General features: G+C 36.6%; 1 protein-coding gene across 5 annotated transcripts in view; it reads left to right on the top strand.

Moving 5' to 3' along the window:
• MED14 (mediator complex subunit 14) overlaps window positions 1-24,240 on the top strand; it is a 75,880-nt gene that overhangs the window by 5,307 nt on the left and 46,333 nt on the right. For 3 of the 5 annotated variants that reach the window (XM_053670573.1, XM_053670571.1, XM_037165347.2), the window contains exons 2-11: window positions 3,753-3,779; window positions 6,391-6,496; window positions 13,301-13,474; window positions 14,119-14,248; window positions 15,209-15,337; window positions 15,640-15,747; window positions 16,229-16,361; window positions 17,115-17,274; window positions 17,837-17,948; window positions 22,900-23,025. In XM_053670573.1, the coding sequence (XP_053526548.1) occupies window positions 3,753-3,779; window positions 6,391-6,496; window positions 13,301-13,474; window positions 14,119-14,248; window positions 15,209-15,337; window positions 15,640-15,747; window positions 16,229-16,361; window positions 17,115-17,274; window positions 17,837-17,948; window positions 22,900-23,025 (1,205 nt within the window). The remainder of the gene's footprint in view (window positions 1-3,752; window positions 3,780-6,390; window positions 6,497-13,300; window positions 13,475-14,118; window positions 14,249-15,208; window positions 15,338-15,639; window positions 15,748-16,228; window positions 16,362-17,114; window positions 17,275-17,836; window positions 17,949-22,899; window positions 23,026-24,240) is intronic. The other 2 variants (XM_053670572.1, XM_037165356.2) reach the window with 1 other exon arrangement.

The raw sequence follows: 24,240 nt of genomic DNA, 5'->3' as shown, positions 1-24,240 counted from the left end.
ATAAATGTATTAATAATGTAAAGTCAGTATTCTTATTCTTAATAAGACACTTTTTAAGAGTTTTATTTCTGCCACATTTGATGCTTGTCTGTGAACTATCAAAAGAAAAAAGGACAGCCTTGGCATTTTAGGTGGTTTGTTTTGGGCCCCAGATTTTTTTTCTTTGCTTATACACTACCTGCTTCTGCCACACTCCCTCCCCCAATATAAATGCACTCATCTTCGAGTTTACACTCTTCCTTGGCTTTTTTTTTAAGGTTTTATTCATTCATTTTTAGAGAGGTGGGGAAGGGAGGGAGAAAGAAGGAGAGAAGCATTGATCGGTTGCCTCTCACACTCTGCCATCAGGGGACCAGCCAGCAACCCAGGCGTGCTCCAACTAATCAAACTGGCGACCTTCTGGTTAACTGGCTGGCACTCAATCCACTGAGCCACACCAGCCAGGGCTGCTTTGACTTCTTAGGGACTTAGCATCTGTTCTTTTTAAAAATCTCTTTAAATTAAAATCAGAAAATGCTGGAATTTCAGTCATGTAAACCTAACCACTCTTAGATAGCAATAAGTTTCGAGCTTCCGCCAAGGTGGAGGCATAGGTGGAAGCACTGTGCCTTCTCGCACAACCAAGTTTAAAAACAACAAAGTTTTAGCAACAAAAATGCAGCCAAACCACAGAAAATTGAACTATACGGAAGTCTGACAACAATGAATCCTTCAGCTAAACCGGTAAGAGGGGCAGAGCCAACAGCAGAGCTGGGTCAGGCAGGAAAGAGCCGCCGGACCGACCCAGGTGCATGACCCAGGTGCGCCAGCAACTGTGGGCGGATCCCAGGTGTGGAGTAGCAGGCGGACCCACTGACGGCTGACCGTGGTCACACATTTGCGCGTAGATAAACCGGTGAAGGAGCAAGCAGTAAGACAGACCATGAAGGCCCCAGCGGTGGGAAGTGGCAGAGGGGACCGCTATTGTCCCTCTCTGACCCCGCCTCCGCATACAGCAGCACAAACCAGCCACCTGGGTAGCCCTGCCCTGGTGAACACCTAAGGCTCCGCTCCTCATAAGTAACAGGCACAAACTGATCAAAACATGGCTCAAGAACAACTCAGAGCCCCAGAACCAATAAATCTAAGCGATGAAGAAATAGCCAAACTTTCAGATGCACAGTTCAAAACACTGATGATCAGGATGCTCACAGAAATGGTTAATTTTAGTCACAAATTAGAAGAACATATGAAGGCTAAACTAATTGGAATGAAGGGAAATGCACAGGAAACCAATAGTGATGGAAAGGAAACTGGGACTCAAATCAAAGAAGTGGACCAGAAGGAGGAAAAAAATAACCAAAGAGAAAAGGATGAAGAAACAAGAATTCGAAAAAATGAAGAGAGGCTTAGGAACCTCCAGGACAACTTTAAATGTTCCAACATCCGAATTATAGGGGTACCAGAAGGGGAAGAGGAACAGCCACAGTGGAAAACTTATTTGAACAAATAATAAAGGAGAATTTCCCCAATCTGGCAAAGGAAATAGACTTCCAGGAAATCCAGGAAGCTCAGAGAGTCCCAAAGAAGTTGGACCCGAGAAAGAACACACCAAGGCACATCACACCAAGGCACATCATCATTACATGAGCCAAGATTAAAATGAAGGAGAGAATCCTAGAAGCAGCAAGAGATAAGGGGACAGTCACCTACAAAGGAGTTCCCATCAGACTGTGAGCTGTTTTCTCAAAAGAGACTTTATAGACAAGAAGGGGCTGGAAAGAAGTATTCCAAGTCATGAAATCCAAAGACCTACATCCAAGATCGCTCTACCCAGCAAAGCTTTCATTTAGAATGGAAGGGCAGATAAAGTGCTTCTCAGATAAGACCAAATTCAAGGAGTTCATCATCACCAAGCCCTTATTATATGAAATGTTAAAGGGACTTATCTAAGAAAAAGGAGATAAAAAACATGAACAGTGAAAGGACAGCAAACTCACAGTTATTAACAACCACACCTAAAACACAAGCAAACTAAGAAGACAGCTAGAACAGGAGCAGAACCATAGAAATGAAGATCACATGGTGGGTTAGCAACAGGGGAGTGGGAGAAGGAAAAGGGGGGAGAAGGTACAGAAAATAAGTAGCATAGATGGTAGGTAGAAAATAGATAGGGGGAGGGCAAGAACAGTAGGGGAAATATAGTATCTAAAGAACTTGAGACATGTGGTCATAAACTAAAGGTGGGAATGGTGGGCGAGAGGGTGTGCAGGGTGGAGGGCAATGAAGGGGGGAAATAGAACAACTGCAATGGCATAATCAATAAAATATTTTTTAAAAAAAGTTTCTGTGACTTACCATTTCAAAAAATTAGCATTTTAAGGCTTTTGCCCCAAATCATGGATTTGTTTTCAATAAAGGAATTTTTTAATAGGAGGAATTTGGGGAAAAGGGATACAGACCACAAAGCCAGGTTTTTGTCCCTAAAATGATATGACCTCTGACATGAGATGATCCTTTCAGGGCCCCTGGGGCAGGTAGGAAGAGTTGGAACAATGGTTCCTGTTTTTTTCTATCCTCAAAGGCTCTACTCTGTTTCTCTCTCTCTCTCTCTCTCTCTCACACACACACACACACACACACACACACACACACACCTATGGTTCTTACCATCTCTTTCCCTTGAGGACAGAGATTGTGGCTTCTCAAGGAGTGATCTCAGGAACTTTCCCAGGTAGAGGAGCTTGACAGCTGCTTTTACTTCCAGTCTCACAGTATAGCCTTTATTTTTGCTTCATCCCCTGGTCTTGCTGGTCCTTCCAGCTCCTACTTGATTTCCTTTATTATTTGGATGCTATCTTTAGCGTCCATCCCACTGTCTACCATGAGGATTGTAGGTAACTATAAGCCAGAACTCTTAGTTTTCCCTCCTTGTACCTTGAATCTTTGGAGTTGGTCTTAGTTTTTCTGCACCTGTGGCATGTGGGTAAGAGAAGAGGATCTAAGGGTCTTGGTGCGTATTCTTCAAGAAGAATTAAATGGTAGGGGAGGCTTTAGTAGAGTTGAGTCTTCAACCATGGGATAGAGGTTTGCAGAATAGGAAGACTCGGGAGGCAGATCCTTTGTAAAAGCACAGCAGATGTGTGAGTGTCATATGCCATTATTTGTCAGGGGAAATGGTGACATTGGTTGCTAGCTATCAGTTCTGGAGAACTAACAAAAAAAAAAAACTACACTGGAGCTGTTTAAAGGTAATATAAGTCATTTACATCTAACCACATGCAACGTCATAAATACTGTGTATAACCTTTGCTGACACTGGCCCTTTTGTGTGCTCAGCTTCCACTTTTACCCATAACAAAACAGGGAAGGGTTACAGCTTGAAAGCAAGGTTCCACTGGATATGGGGAGACTGGCAACTAAGTAGTATTCTGCATCTGTGACCATTTTGGTCTTAAAAGAATATTTTCTCTGACTCCCTGCTATAGTGTGCTGATGTAAGACTAAGGCATTTTAAATACCTAAGGTTCATGCAGTACCTTTTGAAGCATTTCCAATGGAGATAAATGTTCCTTTGTTGGTTTTTCCCTTATAGCCATATTGCTGGAAAGTAATAAAAGTAAAAAAAAAAAGAGTTGATAGCCACACAAGCTTGTAGTGGCTATTTTTCTGAAACACTAAGGTCAAAGTCAATAGAGTCAAAGTAAAGACTTATATTTTGATGAAGGTATACATATAATTAGTCAATTTCTTTTGTTTTTATTTCTTTTTAGACTGCCAAGGAAATCTGATGTGGAAAGGTGAGTATGAAAAATCCTTAAATCTGTGTCTCTTTTGATATATCCAAAAGAGTATGTGTGTGTGTGAGAGAGAGTGTGAGAGAGACAAAGTGTGTGAGAGTGGGTGTGGGTGTGGGTGGTGGGCTGTAGGTCAGAAACCCAGGTCCAGAACACCTGGGGTGATTTTTTCCCACATTATTTGTTTGTAATTTCCTTATCCTGGACAATTCTTGATGAGTGACCAGCTTTGGACCTGAGGTTCTAGAAAGCTTTATTTAGTCACTGACTTAAGTGAAGTCCCTAGGGGCATAGGAAAATGTGCGAGTAGAAGATACAGAACTTAATGGAAGAAGCTGAGGAGTAAGTAGACTGATCGTGGAAGTTGGCTGCTAATTTACCATTTGCTACAACGATGCTATTAGATTTCTTTAGAGAATTAACATTTGCCTAGTCCAATTACTGTTTTATAATTGAGAGAGTTTTGATTCAGTTGGAGTTTGGGGCTTAAGATATAATTAAACACTATTACTATCATGTTTCCATAGGCCAGATGAGCAATACAAATTAAGGTTTCAAAGAAATTGTATAATTAAGATTTAAATTATGGCTACAGCATAGGCTATCTAACTGTATCTGTGACACTACTTATGCTCCTTGGTTGATTTTTTTCTTTTTCTGGAAAGCTATTAATCTAGAATTCTATATCCAGTGAAATTACTTCTTCTTTTTTTAATTCTCACCCAAGGACATGTTTATTGGTTTTAGAGAGGGGGGAAAAAAGGGAGAGGAGGGGAGAAACATCCCTGTGAGAAACATCCATTGGCTGCCTCTCGCAGGTGCCCCAACAGGGACTAAACCACAGCCTAGGCGTGTATGTATCCTGACTGGGAATTGAACGTAACTGGGAATCGAACCTGTGACCTTCTACTTCACAGGATGATGATGCTCCAGCCACGTGAAGCTCACCTGCCAGGGCTGATTTTTTTTTAAAAAAATACTAAGTCACTGGGGAGGATTTTAGCATTTATTAATGACAATGCTCCACCCCTACCCCCAACTGACCTTTCTGACAGGATTAGACATAGATCAGAAAGGTGGAGGTGGAAGAGACAATTGAAACATGCCTGTGTTATGGTTTGGTTGGTCAATTTTAAAGGAAGAAAATGAAAAAGTCAGGGTTTGTGCTGTTGACTCTCAGGTAAGAAGGGTAACTGGGCTCTGGAAAACCTATCACTTGAGATAGCATGGTGTCAACAAACAAACAAACATCTTACAATAGTTTGCAAAGCGGGGTGTCTTCTTTCCAGTAGAGGAGCTCATTTGGGAAACCAAATTAATAACATACAAATATAATTCTTCTGGAAGAGAAGCAGAGACCTCTCATCTTCTGTAAACCATCCCTGAGTTAGAGTAACAGTACTGAGGCTCCTGGCACTGAGGTAACTGCCAGGTCATAATTCACATTGAATATTTCTGTTGTGTCCCCCTCTTTCCTTGAGGCTCTACTTATTTTATCTCTTAGGATCCTTCACAGACACTGGCAAAGAGTCATAACTGTCTCTGTCTTCTTGATGATATGACTGGCTGATCCGAAGGAAGACTGTCAGGTTGTTTGTGGGCTATGTATGCTGTCAATAGGAGCTAGACTCTAGTCTTCAGTCAGGATTATACTTCAGCAAAAATTTTATTTTGGTATCATGATATTGGTGTTGTCAAGATGCAGAGATGTGGACTGTATCTGTAGATCATTGAACAGGAGTACTAAGATTAATAGGTCAAAAGCCACTTGGAGGGAGGTTGGTGTCCTGTTCAGTCCCTGCCATTGTCACGGCATGTTGAGTGTTTTTTTTCAGTGTCTTAAGGTGAGCCATGAGAGGTATGATTATCAATTTTTTAGATGACAGGAAGTTGAGAGGTCTAGCTAACACATTGTTTGATCAGGTAAAGACTTTAAAAGGAGATAATAAAAATAGTGATGAATAAGTATTGGGAGAAAAAGCATTGCAAGTATAGAATAAAAATAAATATGGACAGACCTTCTAGCTTTTACTCTTAGTACTCAACTTCTTTGCTTGGCTAATTTAATATCTAAGTTTATCATTTAAATTAGTTTGATAAAGAGTTACATAGTTAAGTTCTTTCATTACCTAATTTTTAAAATCATGCCCTTGCAAGATGTGAATTGTGCCCTTGCTTTTGTAGACATAATACAATTTCAAGCTCCATTTTAATTCCTTTCTTTTACCAAAAAGGTTACTGATTCACAACTCATAATTTCAGTAATGAAATTTATAACTCCTTATTTGGTCCCCTATGTGACCCTGTTAACTTCTGTATAGTGACTTTATAACTGTGAATTTAGTATACTTTAGTAATAAACAATATAAAATTAATTGTTAATATGTGACTTATTGCTAAAACATTCTTTTGGATTTATTACTATGAGGTGAAAAACAATATGCAGATGCTGTACAAAATTTGACTGTATAAGTAGTTAGATAAATATTGTAGGTGGTTCATTTTATTGTAATGCTTTTAAACAAAGATTGAGTCATACTTTAGCTCAGATGAAATAAATTATGAAATGCTCTTTTAAATCTGTTGGTTCATTAACAATTGTTTTATTTTATAGGAAAATAGAAATAGTGCAGTTTGCTAGTCGGACACGTCAACTCTTTGTTCGATTACTAGCTTTAGTAAAATGGGCTAATAATGCTGGCAAAGTGGAAAAATGTGCGGTGAGTTGAACTTTTGATTTTATTTTATATAAAATAACTTTGTAGAATGTTATCTTACAATAGACACAGTTTCTAATTCTAGCTTATTTCTAGCTTTATCTTCTATCTGGTGATTTGTTTTGGGAGACATTACTTATGTGAGTAATCATATTTCTTGTGATAATGTATATTTCTTTAGAGGCTTAGTATTTGTTATAGACAGAAAGAAGAGTAGGCAATATGTGAAGACATCATTACACTAGAAGGCATTAATTAGGAGATTTGAACTAAGGGGGAAGTAGTTAATTTACATTTGTATGATCCCTTAAAGTTTACAAAGTATTCCCTTAAATTTTGCCTATTGATTCTTGACAACCCTGTGAGTATGACAAAGTCAGTATTTTGTTGTTTTATACATGAGGAAACAGGAAGATTCCTAGAGATTAAATGGGTTCTTCATGGTCACAGAGCAGATAACAATGTTTATTTATTTATTTTTGTTTGTTTATTCATCTGCTCATTCTACAAACATTTATTGAGCACAGGTTATGGGATGTGGTGGGTGGAGACTTGAATAAGGCACAGCTCCTGCTGTCAAGAAACTCATAGTTTTTTGACTGTTGAATCACCCTTTTGAATTCAAAGGAGTGGCATAGAGTGAAGCATATCAAAGATGCTTTATCAAAGATGCTAAACCTGCCCCCCTCCTTCCAAAAAAAGTTTTAAGCTATTTTCAAGATGTGTTCAGAGGAAAAATATCACTAGAGATCTTGCGTTAGCCTACTGAGCTCATAACTTGGAGGAGAATAGTGTGGTGTTAACACATGAGATGCACAATTATTCATTCCTTCCTATTTTGCTTCAGTCACTTCTAATGAGAGAAATGGGAGTTCATATTCAAAAGGGTAGAGTAACTGTCATAAAAAAATAAAATCCTAAAATATAATGAGAGCATTTACCCACTTTAATTGAGGTCAGCTCTTCAGGCCCATGTTTCAATGGGCAAGTGGCCTCCTAGTCACTGTTTCTTATATTTGCAAAGTGGGAAATGGGGTAGATTCTCTAAGTAAATTTGACATTGATGCTAAAAATTCTTTTTTTTTAATTTGGTTATGTAATGACATTAAAATTTTTTAAATAAGTTTATCAGGCTTCCTGGATAATTATAATGAACAGCTACCCATTATTGAGATACCATAATAAATTTATTTTTGGCACCCTGAGAAACTAAATTAGAAATACTTTTATAGAATTTTATATTTGCAAATCTGTTGGGGTTTGCATATGCCATAAAATTGCACTTCAGAAAGAAATCTACAGCCCAATTATGTTTCTTTTTGTTTGTTTGTTTGTTTGTTTAAAAAATTGATTTTAGAGAAAGGGAGAAACATTGATTTGTTGTTTTAGTTATTTATTCATTCATTGGTTGAATCTTGTATGTGCCCTGACCAGGTATCGAACCCGCAAACTTGGTTTATCAGGATGATGCTCTAACCAACTGAGCTCTCAGGACAGGGATGGGATAATCTTTTCTTAAAGATGATCAAACTTTCAATGAAAAGTTAGGTATTACTGAAGTATATCAAATCCAAGTGTACAACTTTTCAAATCTGGTGTTAAATCCCAAATTATACCATGGGTATTTAAGTTACCTGTTTGATACTGAGTTGTGCTTCAGTAACATTATATCAAACAAAAACCAGAACTCTTGGTTTTGATATTGAGCTGTATTGCATTCATTTCTTATTAATTCATAGTACAGTGTTAGTTTTTTGAACTGGCTATTCAAGTAAGTCATATTTTGATGAAGTGTCATTAAATTTATGTAAAGTTTTAGTGTTTATGTTTTGTGAATGCAGATACAGATGTGTTTATGTCAAAGATAATGTTCATCAGCTGGAGAATTAGAGGATTATTCATGTTTTGACACTTCTGTTCTCAACCTAGTGATTATTTAACTCAACAGGTGGCAGACACAACATTTGCATGCCAAATCCTGCCCTCCACCTTGTTATATCCAGCCCAGCACCGTGTTTCTACCTTGTGGCACTGAGCTCTCACTTAACTGTTAAGGAATAGTTACGTTTATACAGTCCTAAAATTATGTTTTACCCTTGGAAGGCAACCATGAGGCTGATGTGACCCCGGTGAAAATGAGTTTGACACCCCTGATTTAACTGATATTTTTAGAGGCGCTTTTAGATAATGATTGTTAGCCATGCCAGACATAGTACATGTTTAGCTGAGTGTATAAATACACGGTTTATAGAACTCTGACTAATGACTGTTTTGTCTGGATAATGTTTTATTTAAGGAAAAGAAAATGTCTCTCACATTCTTGTGGAGCTTTAAAAAAAACAGCTTTATTGAGATGTAATTTACATACCATACCATCCACCTTTTTAAAGTACACAATTCAGTGGTGTTTAGTATATTCACAGATATGTACAACCATCACCACAGTCAATTCTAAAATATTTTCATCACCTCAAAAATTAAACCTTCACCCTTTTAACTATCCCTAAGCAAGCAGTAATCAACTCTGTCTATAGATTTGTCTATTCTGAACATTTCATATAAATGGAATCATGTGGTCTTTGTAACTAGCTTCTTTTACTTAGCATGTTTTCAAGGTTCATTTACATTGTAACATGTAGTAGTACTTTGTTTTTACACCTGAATTGTATGGATTTTGTTTATCCATTCATCAGTTAATGGCCATTTAGGTTATTGCCAGTTTTGAGCTCTTATGAGTAGTGTTGCTGTAAACATTTTTATACAAGTTTCTGTGTGGACATACGTTTTTATTTCTCTTGGGTAGATACCTAACAGTGGAATTGCTGGGTTATATAGTAAGTCTATGTTTATTCATTTGAGGAACTGCCAAACTGTTTTCCAAAATGACTGTCCCATTTTATATTCCCACCAGCAGTGTATGAAGGTTCCAATTTCTCTCTGTCAGTATTTGTCTGACATTTTGACTCCAGCTGTTCTACTAGGTGTGGTGGGCATCTCATTGTAGTTTTTTGCATTTCTCTCATGACCAATGATGTTGAACATCTTATCATGTGCTTTTGATCATTTGTAAATATTTCTTAGAGAAATGTCTGTTTGGTGCTCAGTTAAATTGTACAGGTATCAGGGGAACACTTTGTAAAGTATATATGATTGTCAAGTACAGCTGAAACTAATGCAGTATTTCGTAATAGTACTGGATATAAACTGTAATCGAGAAATAAAATTTAAATTTTAAAATGTAAAGAAGATGACTAGTCATATTAACTGCTGTACTTAAAAGGAAACAAAGAACATGCTGATCATTAGGGACCTATATGGATTCACTAATAAGTTACTCAAAGCAAAAGTTTTAATCTTTATCTATTTGATTTCTAAGTCAAAGGAATATAGCTGAAGCTAGTATATTTTGAGTTGAACAAGATGGTTTAGAGTGTTTCATTGATTACCCATGTTTAAAGCAGAGGGCCTTGGGATGGATAAACTGTGACACCTTGCTAGGGCCAATGAATGTTTTCCTTGAGGGCGGTCTTTGCTGCTCTTTGGCCTTGGCTTTATTAGTCTGATAAGCGTTTTTACAGTGTCTTGAGCGAAGGGAAGTTTGGGATAACCTAAATTTGAATAAAAACCAGTTCAGAAGTTGAGAGAAGTGGGATTCAAGATGGTTATATAAATATGTTAAAATCAGATTCCAGTCCTGCTTTAAATTAGGATGGGAAAGTGGATCTTGCCTGTTAGAGAATCATGAACAAGAGATTAAGGCCTTTTAGTTGTGTCCAAACTTGCTATGTGTTAGCTGTGGCTTCTAATAAGAAGTTAGTGTTGGTGGCAGTGATAAAAATCCATTTTACTAGTGTGGGGGCGCAAAAAATGCTCCTCCCAGATTTCTAAGTTCTTCTGATTAAGGTAAAATAATTAGAATAACATGAGAAGTTAATAGGTGAAAATATCCAAATTTATTACATATGTACATATGGAAGTTTCATAAGAATATGAGACTTAAGGGTGCACCTTATATGCCATTTTTGACTGAGGAGGGGAGGCAGGGGTCTGGTATTTCAGAGTGAAAGCAGGCAATTCACAGGTAGCAGAGAAAGAGCAGACATGGTAAACAAATTCTTACCTCACCACTCAGAAACAATGGGACACAGAGGGGAGTCCCACTAATGGCCTCTGCCTAATTTTTCCCTGTCTGCCACATTTAGTTTATATTATGCTAAGGTGATACTCCCTTCCTTTAAACTGGTTTTTCTGTCTGAATTCCTTTAGGTAGGTAAGGAGGAGGAGCAAAGATTTTTTTTTTTTGAGTCTTTGTTTCTTAAAAATAACCAGCTTAAAATATCCCAGAAAATATATTTTGGAGTGGCAAAACTTTGGTCCCCTTTACTAGTAACGGAAGGTAACACTTGTACTGGGTTTGCTGGTCCAATGAAGAGTTAGAAGAAACATTTTTTGGTTCTGGCTTCTCTGATAATTAATTTTCTTTGGGCATATGTCTTAACCTAAGCCTCAATTTTTTTTTTTATCTCTATGGTGATGGTAATTATCTGGTTTTTGTGTACTTCCTGGACTTGTGAAAATCAGATAGTAAAATGAGTATTGAAATGTGAGAAAATGTAGGGCATTTTGTGTGCATGATGTGGTATTAATTCTGGATACCATATTTTAAGTTGGCCACTGGTACAGAAGCATTTCTAGGCAGTGGGACAAGAATTACAAGTCAGGAATTTGGAGATGTGAAGACTAATTAAAGTGATGTGGAATGTTTAGCTTGCAGATTGGTTGGGCATCCCCTTTTTGAAGGGCATGAGAGACTAACTATTGTTCCAGAATAGAAGTAGAAGATAAAAGTTTCAAGGAAATACAAGGTCTGTCCAGAAGGTATCCAGCCATATAATATGAAAAATAGAGACGTTTATTGAAGAAGATACAAGACACAAATATTGTACATAGGACAATGACACCTCAGTCCTTTTCAAAGTAGGCACCTTGGGATCTCACACAGTTCTCCCATTTGCCATCAGCTGCCCTGTCGTGTTTTCCCAAATCACATCAACTATCTGCAATCTCTTTCCTTTCAAAGGTAATTTTACTTTTGGGAAAAGCCAGAAGTCGCAGGGTGCCAAGTTTGGGCTGTAGGGAGGCTGAGTCACCTGGGTGGTTTGATGATTTGCCAAAAAACTCTGCATGAGACATGATGCATGAGCAGGCACATTGTTGTGATGAAGCTGCCCATCACCAGTTGCCCATAGCTGAGGCCTTCTGAATCATCCTAATAGTTTCCATGGAAGAATATTCAAATTTGCAAAATTTGATGCAGATTCATTGCTCTACTTGCTCAGTCATTTTGAATGCAATGGCCACACAGTACACATGCTCACTCAGTGGCATCTACCACCCCCACTGACTAGTACAGTGAAGTTATCATTATTCACACGTGCATTTTAGTTCCCTCTCCTTGGCTGCCAGGTTACATTGATGTTGTACAAACAGTTCTCATTATATTAACAATGGCTGGACTTTTTCCAGACAGACCTTACAGATTTCAGATCTGTGAAGAGCTCTACTAGTTCACATGCCCTTACGAAATGCACTAAGTCAGGAAATTGATGGGAAGGATCTTCATGTTGGGCATGAAGTTGACCTAGATCTCATAACAGGCAATGTTTATTGAATGTTTCCATGTTCTAGGCATTGTTCCAATTCTTGGAACAACCTATGAGGTTGGAAATGATCTCTATTTTACAGTTGAAAAAACTGAGGCACAGAGGGATTAAGTAACTTACCCAAAGTTATAGGGTTAATAAATTGTAGAACTAAAATTGAGACCAAGGCAGTCTGGGTTCAGGAATCCACACTTCATTACCAACTATTAAACAAAAATTTTAATTGAAAGTCTTTTTAAAAGAAAGGGCTCATTAGGCCATTGCCCGCAAGAAAAAAAAAAAAAAAAAGATGACTGGTCTTGGGGCATGGAATCTGAATCACCGTGGCAAGGTAGAAAAGACAAGTATGTCCATCCTTGTAGCATTTTCATACATCAAGTGTGTGGGTTGTGAGGGTTGGCGCAAGCCCTGCTGAAAGGCTTTACATTAGCTCTAGACAAAAGGTGGGAGAAGGAAAATGGGGGTTAGTTCTGGGATAGGTGCAAAGCTCATATGTAAACAAGAAGCTGAGGCTCCTGGGGTTTAATTGTACCTGGCTCTTCTCTCTTTAGATAATCTCAGAAATAGCCACCTGGGAGTTAATTTAATAATTCCAACCTACACTAAGGAGTGTGAGCAGTCTTTTGTTAGTTTTGCACTGCACTTAACGGATTGACCCATTTTTATCTCTTCCTTCCACCCTCTGGCCTGCTGTAATTTGATTTAGGACTTCTCAGAATTTACTCGTTGTTGCCAACCAACTCTTGGAGTCTCTAAAAGTAGTTAAAAGCATTTTATTTTATTTTATTTTTATTTTTTCAAGTTATATTTTTATTGCTGTTCAATTATAGTTATTCCTATTTCCCCCCATTACTCCCCCTTGCCCTGTCTACCCCCCTATTTATTTTTCCAACTCATGATATTGTGTATTTGTAATGTTAATGAAGAAACGAATTAGAAAATCTTTTACTGAAATTGACAGAAAAATTATTGTTTTAAAATTTCTTCAAATAATTGGGAAATTTTTTAAAGAAATATTTTGCAGTATGGAACACCTGTATTAATTCTCCTTGAAATTTACTTTGAAACGAATCAATGATATTTGAAGTGAAAAGTGGTAGTTTTCAAGGAAACTTATTTACTACATTTATCCTTTGCTTTAAAGATGATCTCAAGCTTTTTAGATCAACAAGCCATCTTATTTGTGGACACTGCTGATCGCCTTGCTTCATTAGCTAGAGATGCTCTGGTTCATGCACGCCTGCCTAGTTTTGCCATTCCATATGCCATTGATGTACTGACTACTGGGTCTTACCCACGGCTGCCAACCTGCATCAGGGTAAGTACATTCTCCCCCACCCACCCTCATCTTAAAAGTTGAAGGCTTTGGCACTGGATCTACTATATTAGTAAGTAAACCAGCAAAAACTTTTATATTTTTAAAACAAATATTTTATGTAGTTTTTTCCTCTATAACTGAAATTGTGTATTGTTTTGTTTGTTGTTTAAATCAATTGGGGTCAGAATGTGAGTAGGTATCAAAATGGGTTTTTTGTTTTTGTGGGGTATTTTTTGGTGAGGATAAACAGATGTGCAGATGTAATTTAGATCTATGTCAGATACGAAAGTACTGCATGTTAGTTGCTTTTGGGAAGTATTTTTAAAGATTTATTGTGTGGTAGTTTACTGCCTTGGTACACTTGCACTTTATACTTTTAAGAAGTGGTGGAAGTCATCTAGTGACATTAAGTTGGTTTCATAGAGCATGAAGATCATGTTGTATGACTCTGTTAGATGGGTAACTGTTGGAATCATTTGGCACTCTAACGCATGATAGTAAAGGTCACTATTACTGATATAGACTGCAGAAAGGAATGTGGATATTCTCTTGGGTAAAGTAAGAAAATACTGTGTTAAGACAGGCACAGCTAAAAATTATGCCTCTTTGTATGTTATTTTAAAATCACTTAAATTCTTTTGAAGGATAAAATTATTCCTCCAGACCCAATTACCAAAATTGAGAAACAAGCCACACTTCACCAGCTGAACCAGATTCTTAGACATCGTCTTGTAACCACAGACCTTCCTCCTCAGTTAGCAAATCTTACAGTTGGTATGTACTTGAAGGTTATTGTTTTTTTTAACAATTCACTTGTTAGAATATTTTAAAAGCTTTGGGGTTTTGTTCAAAGAAATATCATTATGAAATTTTGACCTACAATTCTAGTTGTCTTTGAATCTGTCACTTGTCAGCCCTATCATCTCTTTATTACCTGGAAATACAGTGCTGGTATTTGAAGTTGGCGAGTGGGTGAGAGTGAGTGAGATCACTCCAGCCTGGGGGTGGAGGAGAGACACGTCTCAGGGTTGAGCCTCAAGAAAATATTGTTCTTGGAAGTTAAAAGAGTTGTCTTTGGTTTCTTTCTCTTTTTCCCCCCTTTTTCTCTTTACTGTAGAGGGAGGGGAAGGGAGGGAGAAACAGAGAGAACATTGATATGAGAAACATCCATTGTTGTCTCCCATATGTGCCCTGACCTGTGATCGAACCCACAACCCAGGCATGTGCCCTGACTGGGAATGGAACTGGTGGCCTTTGCTTTGTGGGGTAACACCCAACCAACTGAGCCATACCATCTGGGGGCTGCCTTTGGTTTCTCAATGACCTGGAACCTGGCTACTGCTTATGCAGAAACCACTGAACTGTTTGAACACTTAATGAAAAAACATTCAGTCTACTTAAAATTTCTTATAAGCAAGACTGACAGTTCTGGGTTAGCAAAAAGCTTCTTTTTTTTAAATTCTCACCCAAGGACATGCTTATTGATCTTAAACAGGAGAAGGGAAAAAGAGAGAGGGAAAGGAACATTGATGTGAAAGAGAAACATTGATCACTTGCCTCTTTCATGCATCCTGACAGGTGATAGAACCTACAACCTAGGCTTATTCCCTGACCAGGAATCGAACCTCTGACCTTTTGGTCTAGGGACCAGTGCTCCATCCAATTGAGCCATAGCACCTAGGGTGAAAAGCTGCTCATTTTTAAAAATAAAGTAGACTTTTCTTTTTCTGAAAGCAAATGGTCGGGTGAAGTTTCGAGTCGAAGGAGAATTTGAAGCCACCTTGACTGTAATGGGAGATGATCCTGATGTTCCATGGCGTCTTCTCAAGCTAGAAATTCTAGTAGAGGATAAGGAGACAGGAGGTAAATGACAAATATGGATTTAAATCCTAAGTATTGATTTAAATGTTTGGTGTTTTTATATCATTGAAACATTTTTGCAGATTAATGAATGTGTTTAGCAATGTATCATATAATTTGAAGTAGATTTTATGATAATCATAACTACTGACTGACCTTAGAGATTTTAGTGTTTAAATATAATATTCTCTAGTTTTCCAAGATAGTTTCAATTCTTTTTTAAAAAAATTCATTATTAGTTGGTACTGTGACATGATCTGTATGCTTTTCTGATTAACCACTGTCTTGTCTTCTGCTAATGGAAGATGGGCGAGCCTTGGTTCATAGCATGCAAATCGACTTTATCCATCAGCTGGTGCAGTCAAGGCTATTTGCTGATGAGAAACCTCTTCAGGACATGTACAATTGCCTACGTATCCTTCTGCTTCTAGTCTTGAACTGTAGTAGCCTAAACTCTCCTCTTCCCCTTCTTTTGGTAGAAATGGGGCAGGGGGACTAGTCAATGTGAAGAATAGTGATAGGTATATAATAAACCAAGTTTTAAATTTTATTGTTGACTTTGCGGGTAAAAACAAAAAATGATGAATTAGAAATAGTACTATTTGGAGAAAAAAGTAGTACTATTTGGTCTACCCACATTCTCTAAACTGATGAATTAAGGGGCAACTTGAACCTTATGGTTTGTTTATAATTAGATCAAAATTAAATACACCTTTTTCTAAGATTATGGCACAAGTTATATCACTTTTTAGGATGAGTCATTGGAGAAATATAATTTCAGAAATGTTTTATAACCAGCTTTTGGGAATACAGCTTTTACTAAATGAAGTTTGCTTATACTTAATTGGCTGTTGGTAGTAATCTATATTGTGTTTGCTTAACAAGATCCATCAGATTCTTTCTGCTTATCACTTCAGTTAGAAGTGCTACATTCCCAAACTCTAATGTTAATCCGAGAGCGGTGGGGAGACCTTGTGCAGGTAGAAAGGTATCATCCTGGAAAGTGCCTCTCCCTCTCAGTTTGGAAGTAAGTAAAGTTGATTCTGGTGAATTCATGCTATGACTGTAAATACTCTGTTTCTCTTTTTCTCTTATACATCTGATTTACTATATGCTGATAGCTGTGTGCCTCTAACAACATGATTTTGTATAGTAAGGTCCCGTGATAGCATACAGATTTCACAGGACATCCAAAATCGACACCTTTCTTAGAATGTGGCGTGTTTTAAATATGTAGACATCTATCTGCTTGTCCGAAGATTTATTCTAAAAAAGATTACTCTGGGCTAATACCAGATTGCTAAAAAACTTAGGTTGTTGGATATTGTTTTTTTAAAAAACATGCTTGCTTATCACAGTTTTACATTTTGAATCGCACCTTTTTAATATCTTTTGGGGGTAAGGTTTTGGGGAAAAATAGTATCAGGCTGTTCGTAGTGCTTAATTCCCTGTTTAAATTTTGCTTGAGTCCCGTTTTCTATAAAGCAATCAGAGATGACTAGATACCACTTAGAATATAGGTTGTTTTGTTTTGGATTTATGTTTGTTTGTGTGCCTGTTTTAATTTTAAATTCTGTGGTGTTTTTTAATGCAGTAAATCAAATACTGTGTTTGATTACAGACTGGCTCTCTTCCCAATATTAATGTATTCCCTCCACAAACAGTGAGGGTCTGTCATGTTCTAGATTCTGGCTAAGGCACACAATGGATTTCCTCTATTTCAATCCAAAAGTTAACAGTCTGTATTGAAAAAATTGTATATTTCTTTTTTTCTCTTTAGTCAACAGGTCCTTGGGAGAAAAACAGGGATGGCATCTGTTCACAAAGTTACAATTAAAATCGATGAGAATGATGTCTCTAAACCTTTGCAGATTTTTCATGATCCTCCTTTGCCAGTTTCTGATTCCAAATTAGTAGAAAGAGCCATGAAGGTAGATGATGTCAGTATATTTTAATATTGATTTAATGAAATGAATATAATATAACTTATTGTTTATAGTTAAACTTTTAATACATATTCTTTAAAATATCTAATTGTTGGGTTGGGCTGGGATGGGAGTAAAAGACAGAAAACTGTACTCGAACAATAATTAAATTTAAAAAATGCTTAAAAAATACCTAGTTATTTCTAAAATCCTTTGTGAAACTTGTTTTAAATGATTGTTATGCTTCTACACTTGTCATTTGTTAAAAATCTAATATTCTAAGTTTTAAAAATATTCTTTCATATTTTAAAATTTAAATCAGATCATTGTTTTATTTTTAAGGTTTGTCATTTAATCTTTATGATAACTGGTGCATACTGTATCTTGATCTGTACAAGCCAAAATGTTATCTCTAGTCTTTAAGTCACCCATACCATGTTTATTTTTTTAAGTTTAAGTTTGCACTTAATCAGTATGATTCTAAAAGAAAATATCTTGAAGCATAGTAAGCTACTCAGGCTTTTAAAGTAAAAATGTTTAAATTACACATAAGATTCTATTGTTCTTGTCTATGCAGATTGATCACTTATCAATAGAAAAACTCCTGATTGACAGTGTCCGTGCACGAGCTCATCAGAAGCTCCAGGAGCTGAAGACCATTCTTAGAGGCTTCAATGCCAATGAAAACTGTAGGTTCTTTAAATAGGCATTTCTTTCTTTTGTTTGAACTGGTATTCACTTTTATTTTCCGAAGGGTCTGTCTGAATATGACTTCTCCTGATATACTGGTTTCGTTATGGAGGCTGGGCATTTTTGCATTTTTAACTTGTGATCTACCAAGCTTGTCCTAACTTTTCCCTTATTTTCTTTTTATTTAACTTGGCCTTATTTTCAAATGTTTACATACTGACTTTCCTTAAAATTCTTTTTTTCCTAAAAAAAGAATGGAAGCTATGGAAATGAAATGGAAGCTATTTTAACATTTTAATATGAATCTTACTACTTTTAGTTTTTCTTCTGCAATTAAGGCAGCTTTGCAGATTTTTATGATATAGCTATAAAATGTGCCTTTTCGAAGCAGAATATATGCTTTGTCTTTTTAAACATTATTTTGAATTATTAATACATTAACAAGGTTCAAAATAAATACAGATGTACACACATAGTGAAAAATCTTCTATTTAACTAGTAGATTCAGAGCTTTGGGGATAGTCATTTAGAAAGTAAGCACTTCCATTTTAGGAATATAGTTTCACAGTATTATAATGCACCTATTTAGTAATATCACTACCCCAGTTCTTGGCCTTGATTACCTTGTTCACACAGTGAACATCCTTTAAGTGAGATGATGTAAGTGAAATGCCATATAAATATGAAGTCTTAATAGTGCCAGTAGCAAAGACACTGCCTTTCATTATCACAGAGCCCACCTCAATCCATTATACTTAAAAAGCAGCTTCTTAGCTATGGACTAGTCACAGTGGATTAAAATTGCTTTGATGAAGTAGATAAAAACACTGCCTTAAGAATAGACAGAAAGGCAGAAAAATATATTTAGAATACAAGATTTTCAAGGATGGTGAAAGAATATAGGTTAAAAAGCTAAAGACTAAGAGGAAGGGCAGCTTAATTTAAAAATGCAAATGCGGGACTTAAAGAAATAAAGAGTATGTCAGACATCTGTTGAATGTAGTGGCTAAATCTGTTTTGAGGGTACACATCCAGTAGCTTCATCAAGGTTTAACATTAGATTTCTTAGTTTTCTTTTTTCTAAGATTTTATTTATTTTTAGACAGAGGGGAAGGGAGTGAGAAAAAGAGGGAAACATCAATGTGTGGTTGCCTCTCATGCGCCCCCTACTGGGGGACCTAGCCCACAGCCTAGGGATGTACCCTGACTGGGAATCGGTCTGGTAACCTTTTGCTTTACAGGACAGTGCCCAAACAAGTGAGCCCCATTGGTTAGGGCTAGATTAGTTATCTTTTTATTATTGAGCTATAACATTTCTTTATGTAAGTACCTTTTCATATATCATGATTTGCAAGAATTCTTTCATTCTGTGAGTTTTTTCACTTTATGGTATCATTTGTAACACAAGTTTTTAATTTTGACAATGTCAAATTTGTCTTTTTTTCTTTTTGTTGTTTGTACTTTTAGTGTCATACCTAAAGAATCACTACTTAACCAAAGGTCATAAGATGTATGCCTGTGTTTTCTTCTGAGAGTTTTATAGTTTTAGCTCTTATGTTCACATTCCCTTTAGCTAATGTTTATGTTTGGTGTGAGATAAGGGTCTAACCACATCCTTTTGTATAGCGATATGCAGTTGTTCCAGTAACTTTGATTAAAAAGACAATTTTTCCCCTATTGTTTGGGCACCCTTGTTGAAATGCCCCTTTTTTGTTCTTAACAAAAACTTAAAAAAATTTTTTTGCAATTTTAATTTTTCTAATTTCTAATTTTTCTAAACAGGGAAATTCTAAAATTTCATTTGTTGAGATTGCAGGAAAGAGTATTTTGTGATTTTTTGATAGACTCTGGTTTACTTCAGTATCATCTGTAATCAAGGCTTAATTTAAAAAAAACTTAGTATAATTGCCCTGAGGATATTTAAATTACTTTGAAAAACAGACTTTAAGCATATGTTTACATAGGAAGTTTTGTATGCTGTTCGTAAGTTGCGAAGCTTTTTCTTTAGCAGCATTTTGTAGCGATGTCACTACTTGAGTAGCCAAAAGATCTGAGTTCAACCATGTGCTCAAGTGAACAAGTCAGAGTCTTTGGACCCCAGTCTCCTCATCTGTAATTAGAGGATGTCCAGGTTCTTCCTAGATCTCTAACTAGTAGAAGTGTGCTACTGTAGTGGTTTGCAAGCCCTAGGTGTTTGTAGAGTCCTCAGTGTTAGAGAAAGGTGCTTTGGAAGCTATTTTTGGAGTGGGCGGGGGGAGTGCTGGCATATAGGGTTGGGCCTCTCAGTTCTGGAAATGAGGACAGCTGTAGAAAAGGGTCTTCTGACCCATCATTTTAGGGCATATGCTTTAACTTTTTAAAATTCATGTGTATGCATTTAGACTCTTCATGCAGTCTTAATTGATCCCTTTTGTGATGGGAAAGCGTACTTTAATCAGATCTTTACTCAGACCAGGGGCTGTTTTTGGAATCCCTTAATACAGTTACCCTTTCTCCCCTGGCTTTTCTTCCAGCTCCTCACTGGAATGAACTGAAGACATGAGTAGCTAGCCCTCCAAATGGAGCATTTCAAGGGATGGATAGGAGAATGTACAGACAGTGGGTTTTGTATAGCCCAGGTGGCAGTATGTGGTTGCTTTTTAATTTTTTTTAAGATTTCATTTATTTATTTTTAGAGGAGGGGGAAGGGAGGGAGAAATAGAGGCAAAAAACATCAATGTGTGGTTGCTTGTCATGTGGCCCCCACCGGGGATCCAGCCTGCAACCCAGGCACATGCCCTGCCTGGGACTCGACCCTGTGACCCCCCAGCTTCGCAGTCCTGGTGCCGAATCTGCTGAGCCATGCCAGCCAGGGGATGTGGTTTCTTAAGGGTAGAAAAAAGGCTCTGGGTAAAGGCAGTGAAAGGCACTAAAGGTGACTTGCCATGTGGCCCTATTTGCCACATTGACTGATTCTTGGAAGCAGGGATGCTCTCCTTGGGTTGTGCTCTGTCAGCACTGAAATTGGGGTATCGAAGTCAATTCAGAAACTATGAACTACACGTAGCCATTCCTAATTGTGCCTAGTGGCTTGTCTTCAGTCTTCACACTTTATATTACTGTCTATTGGTGCATTCCTCATGTCGTCCTCAATAAATAGATAGGGACAAATAAGAAATATGTGTATATACATTCCTGCTACAGGAGAAAATAGTATACAGTCCTGTCATCTTGCATAGCTTTGAATTCTCCCCTCTATACTTTATTCACAAGTTTCTCCATTTTTGGACACCGTAGCACTGGTTGCTTTTAAATGCTTAGGGCCTCGTTTGTTTTATTTTGTGGACATTACTGGTGATAAAATATGTTCAGATATATACATCAAAGTATTTTCTGTCTTTTGGACTGTGTTGTATGTTCTACTTTGATGCCCTACCTTTTTAAGAATGCTCATTTTTTATAATTAGATTGAAATTATAATTGTTATCCTAATTGTCAGAACTAGTTTTACTTAATTGCTACACTTTAAAAATGTTTTTGCTTTAAGGAATACATTTCTATCCTGTTAGAAATTTTAACAGTACAGATCAGTTTTAAAAATCAGCAACAGTGCTTCAAATCTGTAAGTACTTTTTATTATGTTAACATAGTCAATTCAGCAAAACATGAACTCATTTCTCACACTGCTCTGAATTGTAAAATACTGTGCAAGCAATTCCTGTTTGTGCCTTTTTCTGTTTTTTGTTCTATTTTGTTTATTTTTCGGTGACAGTTCTGCTGGAGCTGCATCTTAAACATTTGTATACAAATATATATCAGATATATTTTCAAGCAATTTGTTTTCATCTGACTAAATATATCTCCTTAAAAAATTTATTTTGCTTTATAAATTTGATAATTTGTATAGATAGTAGCAGTGGTATCCTCACATATTTTAATTATTGCAAAACCATAATAAAAGGTTTTGGTATGTCTTTGAGTTATAAAGAAGTATAGATAATGTATATTGTTAAGCACTTTACTTTTTAAATCACCCTTACAAATGTGTTATTTCTTCCTCTGAAGGATCCGTGGCATGGACAGCAAGATATTACTGTCCTTGTTTAATCAAGTAGCACAGAGAAGTCACATCTGGTTAAAGGCGGGGACTCTATTACCACTCTTCTCACTGCCTGCCTTTCTTCTGTGCTGTGGCTTTAGAGAAATGTGGTAACCAAAAGAGCATACTCCTTTTACAACACTTCAACCTGATCAGCACCGTTGTGCTTTCAGTGCTCTGCTCCTTTACTTACTTTGTTATGCCAACCTGTGGGACTAAGGGAAAAGTTAATTGGGCCTGATAAAAATACTGTGAAATTCTAGAACAAGAATATTGGCAGCTTTGGGAATTTGTGTATAATAGTTGCCTATGTCTTATTTTTCTGTAACTTGAAAATTAGTTATATAAATGATGGAAAACATTTTCCTATATAATCATTAATGTTTAATAGTTCTCAAAAATTTTTTAAACACATGGGTCCTAATTTCCAGAAAACCTTTTTTTATGAAGAATGGCATTGAGAATATTTTGGCCATAGATGAAACTTATTTGATTTACCAAACAAATGATTTTCTTCCTACTATATTAAAAATAAAATCCTAAAAATTAACTTACTTGTAATTACTGAGTGAAAGTAAAACAAGAACCTGGCTCACTAGTGAAGTTAAATTTTCATGAGCTGTTTAAACCTTTTTTAAGGCATCTTGAAATTTTTTTGCCATAATATTTGAGACAGGCATGTTTGTTTCAAGTTACCTTGAAGATTATACTCTTTTGAGCTACTAATTGACTTAATAGTACAATTCCAGTTCTGCAAAAATCATGTTTTTCTTCTGTCTGGATTGTTCAATAGTTGGTTTGTTTCTAGTCACAGAGAAATGCTCTTTTTTAGAACTACTTAGAAATATAATTTTTAATTTTTAACTGTTCAGCTTCCATAGAGACTGCACTTCCAGCTCTTGTTGTTCCCATCTTGGAGCCCTGCGATAATTCGGAGTGTCTACACATTTATGTAGATTTGCATTCTGGAATGTTCCAATTGATGCTTTATGGACTCGGTATGTTACTAAATGATATAGTCATTCAGTGTAAGGAAAAATATTTTTAACAGAAGCAAAATTTAAATTTTCTGCCATTAGATATTGAGAAGAGTGGCATAAGCAAGTATAGAGAGTAGATATGGAAGGAATAACTCACTGATATCTTCTATTCTTTGGGGCCCATTTTAACTCTAGTTTGGATTTTTTTGTACCTGAGGCTAAACTTCCCAATATGAAGTACATTCATGTTCTTTCTCTTATGTAAAAGTAATAATGTTGATGGCTGATGTTTTTTAGATGAACTGTTTTACCACTAATAAATGGATGACATGGAGATGATGAAAAGGTATTCTCATGTCATTCCTGGCTGAAAGACAATTTAATGACTATAAATATCTATGATAACTTGGGGTACAGAATCCTGGAGGAAAAGACTTTTTTCTAGATTAAATACAGTAGAAATTAAAGTTGGATTTCTTACATGTTTTATTACTGAGTTCTGAAATGATGAAATACTAGAAACTTAATGGTTTTGTATTGCTAATAGCACATTTGCCATTTGAAATTTATATTAAGCTAGATAGATTGATGAAAATAAAGGGTTTTTTAGTTATATGGCTAGAAAGGCTGTTCCGTGAATTTCTCATGGAAAACTGGCCACATTACTTTGAATCACATCAAATTTATGTTGGCTAAATGGTAACTGACACATTTATGAATTACCTTTTAACTATGGTTCATACCAACTGGCAATTGTCTGTTCCTCAAAACTTTATTTAACTGTTTTCTTGATTATTAACACAGTATATACTCAAATGAAAATAAACATGTAAAAATGAGAGAAGAAGCAAAAAATAGTTACTCTTGGCCATCATTGTTATTTTCATCTCAGGCTTTTATAACAAAGAACCAGAATGGGTGGCTTAAACAACAGAAATTTATTATTCTTTCAGTTCTGGAGTTTGGAAGTTTGAAAGCAGATTGCCAGCATGGTCCCCTTATGGTCAGGGCCCTCTTCTTGGCTTGTAGATGTCAACCTTCTCACTGTGTGGTCACATGGCAGGAAGAGGGAGAGAGCACTAGAGATCATGAGAGAGCCAGCAAACTCTCTGGCTTTTTTCATAAGGGCACTAATCCCATCATGAAGCCCCCAACTGCATGGCCTTGTCTAAACCTAATCATCTCCCTAAGGCCCTACCTCTAAATACCATCACATGAGGAGTTAGGGCTTCA

The sequence above is a fragment of the Artibeus jamaicensis genome, unplaced genomic scaffold, assembly GCF_021234435.1.
Source record: "Artibeus jamaicensis isolate MK-2021 breed Jamaican fruit bat unplaced genomic scaffold, CSHL_Jam_final contig_60, whole genome shotgun sequence".
Classification (NCBI taxonomy): Eukaryota; Metazoa; Chordata; class Mammalia; order Chiroptera; family Phyllostomidae; genus Artibeus; species Artibeus jamaicensis.
The sequence above is the reverse complement of the archived record's forward strand: the minus strand, read 5'-3'. Positions and strand labels throughout refer to the sequence as shown.